This window comes from Mauremys reevesii, linkage group 26 (genome assembly GCF_016161935.1).
Source record: "Mauremys reevesii isolate NIE-2019 linkage group 26, ASM1616193v1, whole genome shotgun sequence".
In the NCBI taxonomy this organism is placed as follows: Eukaryota; Metazoa; Chordata; order Testudines; family Geoemydidae; genus Mauremys; species Mauremys reevesii.
The window spans coordinates 360,654-367,041 of record NC_052648.1 but is presented as its reverse complement, the minus strand read 5'-3'; the positions used below and the strand labels follow the sequence as shown (position 1 = coordinate 367,041).

General features: G+C 46.7%; 1 protein-coding gene and 1 long non-coding RNA gene across 4 annotated transcripts in view; one reads left to right on the top strand and one right to left on the bottom strand.

Moving 5' to 3' along the window:
* Positions 1-2,455, bottom strand: part of LOC120391618 — a 44,964-nt gene extending 42,509 nt beyond the window's left edge. The window contains exon 1 of the long non-coding RNA XR_005591413.1: positions 2,337-2,455. This is a non-coding gene — a long non-coding RNA (uncharacterized LOC120391618). The remainder of the gene's footprint in view (positions 1-2,336) is intronic.
* Positions 2,255-6,388, top strand: part of LOC120391601 (calcium homeostasis endoplasmic reticulum protein) — a 19,042-nt gene continuing 14,908 nt past the window's right edge. For 2 of the 3 annotated variants that reach the window (XM_039515433.1, XM_039515431.1), the window contains exons 1-5: positions 2,256-2,619; positions 2,874-3,047; positions 3,867-4,048; positions 4,753-4,890; positions 5,883-6,034. In XM_039515433.1, coding sequence (XP_039371367.1) covers positions 2,595-2,619; positions 2,874-3,047; positions 3,867-4,048; positions 4,753-4,890; positions 5,883-6,034 — 671 coding nt within the window. In that variant the 5' untranslated portion in view covers positions 2,256-2,594. Of the gene's footprint in view, positions 2,620-2,873; positions 3,048-3,866; positions 4,049-4,752; positions 4,891-5,882; positions 6,035-6,388 lie in introns of all 3 variants that reach the window. The other variant, XM_039515432.1, reaches the window with a different exon arrangement.

The following is a 6,388-nucleotide window of genomic DNA, read 5'->3' as shown; positions in this document are numbered from 1 at the left end:
TTGGCCTACCCCTGGGCTGCCCTCTGCAACCCCCAGGACCTGTTGGCCTTATGCTAGGCCACAGCCTGGGGCTTTCCAGGCTGGAGCTCCCCAGTTCCTCTGCCTTTCCCCAGCCCTGCTCCACTCAAGTACCCAGTCTCTAGCTCCCTGCTGCCAGGCCCATCTCCCTCTGTAAACAGAGAGAGACTGTTGCTCTGGCTTCCCTGGCTGCCTTATAAGGCCCAGTTGCTTAGTTTGGGGCATGGCCCCAGCTGCAGCCACTTCCCCCAATCAGCCAGGGTTTTACCTTGCCCAGCCCCAGCCCTCTGCAGGGCTTTTCCAACCCCTCCAGGGTCGGAGTGGGTGCTCACCCTGCTACACCACCCTTACTTCTGTGCTGCCTTCAGAGCTGGGTGGCCACAAAGTGGCAGCTGCTGGCCAAGTGTCCAGCTCTGAAGGCAGTACCCCACCAGCAGAGCAGAAGTAAAGGTGGCAGTACCATACCATGCCACTCTTACTTCTGTACTCCTGCCTTCAGAGTTGGGTCTGGACTCCTACATTTACAACACCATGAAATTTCAGATTTAAAATCCTATGATTTCAGATATTTAAAAATCTGAACTTTCATGACTGTGAAATTGACCAAAATGGACCATGAATTTGGTAGGGCCTTATTAATGACCAAAGGACTTAGCCTGTTAAACTTGTAATATGTTGCAGTAAGTGGCTTCTCTAACATATTACCTGTTTAACCATGGGCATAGGTTTTTTCCTTGCATTCAAGAGTAAGAGTAACTACCTTCTAGTTACAGATCTTCCAGATGCTCAGACAGCATAATGATGAGGGTGGGTGGGTGGCATGTGGCTAGTGTCAATAATTTTTATCCCAATTAGGTCCTGTTAGTTTTTGCTGTTTGGACTAAGACCAGGTATATAAAATAAACGACAATGCCAGCAATATAAAACCCCCTCTTTTAGCATTTTGATAAGTTTGGTTCCAGTGACTTGTTCTACATTATCCCATAGTTTAGTACAGCCTATCTAGATGAAAACAATCAGCTAGTAGACTCACATTTCCAGTCTTCAACAGTCATAGCTGACTTTTTCAAAGCAGTGTAGGGGACTCTTACAAAGGCATAAAGTGCAGTTAGGGTCTTAACTCCCACTTGAAAATCTTCTCCTTAGACATCCTTCACTAAAATTAATGGAAGATGGCTCTTAAACCCCACTCTTCAGTACTTGCCATCCAAAGGCACACTAGAATTGTCCACTTGTGTGTTTTTATCATATGCACAAGAACAGGAAATTTCCTTTATTATTCAGCCTGCAAATGCAAAATTATTTCTGCTTAGTTCCCTCTCCCAGAGATCTGTTTACTGTATACTTGTACAGACTTTGTTTTTGCTCCATGGAAAAAGTAGTGAGATGAAAAAGCTTCATGTGGTTTTTCAGTCTCTTACAGGGATGAACAAGGAAACTTAGAGAGACTGCTTTTTGTCTCTACTTTTTCCGTGAAGGAAAAAACAAAGTGAGTATACAGTGAACAGGTCTCTCAGTGAACTGAGACTAAAACAGAAATAATTCTGCTCTTGCAGGGACAATACTAGTGTTCCTTAGGGGTGCAAGTATTGAAGAGTGGGAGGAAAATGGAAACTGAGATGAGGTTGCACAACACCATGCAGTGAGCTCAAGGAAGAGTTAGGGCTGGTATAAACACAGGTTGCCTTGTAGTGCTACAAAACATCTGTTCAGAAACAGATTATAGTTAAAGTGGGACAAATCCACGGTGTGGACTATTATGCTGCTATAAAAGTGCTTATGCTGGCCTATTCCCCTAAACTACTATAGTTAAAGCAGTTAAAAACGGTGGCTAGAAGAGCCCTTCAGACTGCGCTCCGGAATTCAGGAGTCCTAGCTCCCTGCTGTGCTTTTATAACGGAGGATGCTCTCTGAGGTGCACCTCTGAGTGCACTGCCCTTACTCAAAGAGGCGACTGCCCTGGGGCCTCTCCCCCGGGGGGTGGGGGGATGCTCACGGTACAAATACGTAATTGTGTCAGCTGCACCAAGAGGGTGGAAGGTTGCAGCCGGGGCGCGTGTGCGGCGCGGGACAGCGGGGCTGGCACGAAGGGCGCTGCCCTGCCCTGCCCTGGTTTCCGTTACACGCGGGGTTGACAGTTCGAGTCACGGGCTCTCAGCGCCGCCCCGTGCCGGGAACAACGTTCCAACGGTAAATTCACACGCGGCGCCTGCCAGGCCCAGGGGCGGTGGGGGAGAAGCGGCGCTCGTGGATGCCCTAGTGAGCCACGCTGCGGGGAGAGGCCCGGGCCCCTGACCCAGCGCTGCCCGCTCCCTCACCTCAGCCGCGGGACCCGCTCACCGGCACCTGAGGCGACGAGTGGCGCGAAGAGACCGCCAAAGTGGGCGCTGAAGCCGCTGCGAGTAACCCCTCCTCCCTCTCGCTTGTTTCTATGGTGACGGACCCGTAAAGCGCGGCTGCGTCAGTGCCGTAAAGGTTCTTCTTGCGGCACTTCCGGCCGGTTGGGCCTAGGGCAGGCCTGGCCTGTATTGAGTTTTGGGTCTGGAGAAGGCGAGGTACCGTGTTCTCCCGCAGCTATGGAGATGCCGCTGCCGCCCGATGGTGAGACTGGCCAGGGGGCTCGACTTGCCTCCACGGCCCCGGAGGCACTGGGGGTTGCTGCGGCGGGCGTTAGGCCTGGTCAAGGGGATGGTAGGAGTAGGGGAGTGCGGGGCTGTAACGCCCGTAGCACGGGGACCTGGGGAGGGTGTGCGGCCTCGCGGAGGCCCGGGGAATTGGGGTGGGGGGTGCATGGCATCAGGGAGGGATGGGGGCCTGAGTAGGGTTGTGACGTGTCCCCCCTCTTCTCCCCCCAGACCAGGAGCTGCGGAATGTCATTGACAAATTGGCGCAGTTTGTGGCGCGGAACGGGCCCGAGTTCGAGAAGATGACGATGGAGAAGCAGAAGGAGAATCCCAAGTTCTCGTTCCTTTTTGGGGGCGAGTTTTATGGCTACTACAAGTACAAACTGGCGTTGGAGCAGCAGCAATGTGAGTGTTGTTGCCAAAGTCTTTGGCGGACAAGAACAAATGTATTTTAACCATCCACTTTCAGAGAAGGGATTGTCAAAGACTTCATAGCTAGGGACAGAGCTGGGACTAGACCCCAGCCGCCCTGATTCCCAGTGTCCTGATTTAACCACTCCCCTTGTATAGCTGGGAATACAATCTAGAAATAGAATACTATATAGAATAGAAAAACTCCTGCCCTCCACACTTCCAGCCAAGAATAGTGTATTTTAAGCTGCTTTGAAAGTAAGCTTTTGATTTTGGTGGGAAAAAATTGTGAATTTTATATTTTATGTAGCTCAGCCCAGACTCTCCTGTCTAGTGTTTTGTCCTGACCCAGACAAAGCTTGGCTAGAATTTTTTTCTAATCTTTTTTTGTGGTTAGTGCTCAAGCAGTTGACTTAGTCTTGTACATGCAGTCACTCGTACTCTTTATATTGTAATTGTAGAAAAATTAAAGCAGTCATTATGGAAAAGCTGATCTGGCATACTTTAATGGTATTCTTAAAATGTGAATGAGAACTAGGCATTTGCAACAGATCCAACTTGGGATGTCCAGCGTCCCATTATAAATACATGTTAAAAATCATGTTGAACTATAACATGCTGGAGCTTCGGATTTTGGCTAAGTACCCAGGAGTGTGTGTCAGTTTAATTGATCATTTTATATTATAAAATTATGTAAGAAAGAGGTTGAGTTTGATTTCTGGAGTTAACAGGGTGCGTAGGTTGTTTAGGATATTGGTGTAAAGAAATGGACCACTTCTTATAACTCTTACTGTGCATATTTTTTTCTGGTAGTGCTGTGCAAACAGACTCAAGACATAGAGGCCACTGCACAGATCCAGCCATTGTCACAGCCCTCTCTTCCGCCAGCTGCAGCTATCCCAGCTCCTCAAGGTGCTCCGTCTGTAGAGGAACTTATCCAACAGAGCCAGTGGAATCTCCAGCAGCAGGAGCAGCATCTCCTTGCTATGCGACAGGTAGGCTCAAGATCAAGTATTAGCTTTATGTACATTGGACTGCCTGTGGCAGCAGTCCATTGTGTGCCCAAAAATATTTGGATTGAAGGGAATCTTGAGCATCTTGCTTCTAGCTAGTGGGTAATTTAGGGTAGCGGAATGGGAGGAGACATGAGCCGGCATCACTTTGCAAATGGTATCTCCTGCAGAACAGAAATGATAACCTCTTTAGAGTAGAGACACCCAACCTTTGTTCACCTAAGGGCCACATTTATAACTTACTAGGAGAGTGAAGGCTACACTCATCTTGCATAAAATTGAACAGGTTGCAGCTGTGACTTGGATCGCTGCATGCTGAAAGCCTCTACATTTTTAATCTGAATGGTGGTTTCTTGGATCAGGGTGAAACATTGCATGCTGGAAACAGTGGTTTTCATGGGCCACAAGTCTGTATTAAAGATGTGTTGCATCACATTGTAGAGTATTTAGCTCTTTGAGGTCCTCGCTTGGTTTCTGCTAGCTACTGACAGATACAGGATTTGTCATAGGGAAGCAGGTAGACAATGGGTTAGTGACAGCCAGCTGAAACATAGCTGTGCCTGTGTCAGTAGGAGTAGAGAATCTTGGTCTCTGTAGAGGGCTTCCTATGACTAGGAGCACCTCAAACTTATTTGCTGAGTTTTGTATCAAAAGGATATTGCCTATACTAAAACAGTCTTTTTTAGGAACAAGTTACATCAGCGGTAGCCCTTGCAGTTGAACAACAAATGCAGAAAGTCTTGGAGGAAACCCAGCTAGACATGAATGAATTTGATAACTTGCTGCAGCCGATAATTGACACATGTACAAAAGATGCAATCTCAGTAAGTAAATGTCTAAGCTCACCCATATGTTCTATTCCTGCCTTTGCAGGTGATATACTTGTGAGTGTAACATGCGCAGTGACGTGCAGATTTAGGAGGGTGTGATTGAAAAGGGAAATAGATCACACTGGTGCTGTTCCAGCTGTGAATGTCATCCTCTCTGTTAATTGCGAGTGATTCCATATGTTTCCTGTCTGCTTATGAACAACTCATCAGAGTTTGTTGACTGCTGTTCAGTATATGAAAGCAGTCCACCATCAGGAGCGAGTGGGACTCTGCTTGGGGTTTTGGGGCAAGGGATGGGGGCTGAACAGGGAGACTGGATCAGTTCCCAATTCACAGTACCATTGGGGCAGCTCATCTATAACTCTGATGGTTTGGAAGTCTGATAAAGATCTTCACAGAGGGAAGAGAGAAGCCAAAAGCAACAAATCATTTGGTCTGAGGCAGTGAGCAAAAGCAAAATGAGATGGACAAAACCCAAAAAGATGGGTGAGAGGAATTAAGTCTGCTGGACAAAATTCAGTGACCAACATCTTCTTAACCCAAACAGCCATTAAATGTCATTGCTAGTCTGAACATGGTTTGTGACCTCTAATTGTATTGTATATAGTTTTAGTTAGCTGCTTCTTTGCACAGTATACTCAATAACAGCTGTTACATGGGAATTCCCTATATATATATATATATACACACACAGAGAGAGAGAGAGAGATACCTATCTCATAGAACTGGAAGGGACCCTGAAAGGTCATCGAGTCCAGCCCCCTGCCTTCACTAGCAGGACCAAGTACTGATTTTGCCCCACATCCCTAGGTGGCCCCTCAAGGATTGAACACTCAACCCTGGGTTTAGCAGGCCAATGCTCAAACCACTGAGCTATCTTTCCCTTCCTTGTAGTTACTTGCAGACTGGTGATCTACTGCTTTATGAAATCCATGCAATGTGAACAAGTCAGATTAATTTAACATATTTTAAATTGGTTTTAAAAGGCTGGCAAAAACTGGATGTTTAGTAATGCAAAGTCTCCTCAACACTGTGAGCTGATGGCTGGACATCTGCGAAATCGCATAACGGCAGAAGGGGCACACTTTGAGCTTCGGTTACACTTAATCTATCTAATCAATGATGTATTGCATCACTGGTAAGGATTAAAATACATTATTCAACTTGTTGTTCTCATGAGTTTAAATCAGTGGTACTCGAACTTTTTTTACTGGTGACCCCTTTCACATAGTAAGCCTCTGAGTGCGACCCGCCTTATAAATTAAAAACATGTTTTAATATATTTAACACCATTATAAATGTTGGAGGCAAAGTGGGGTTTGGGGTGGAGGCTATCAGCTTGTGACCCCCTGAGGGGTCTGAACCCCTGGTTTAATTGATAGTCAAGGGTCTCCCTGCTGGAAAATTTGTACTTTAATTTGGCAGGTTTTTTTTTTTGTATTTTTAATCTACATATTCCCATCATGTTTAGTGACTGTAGCATGATGTGTAT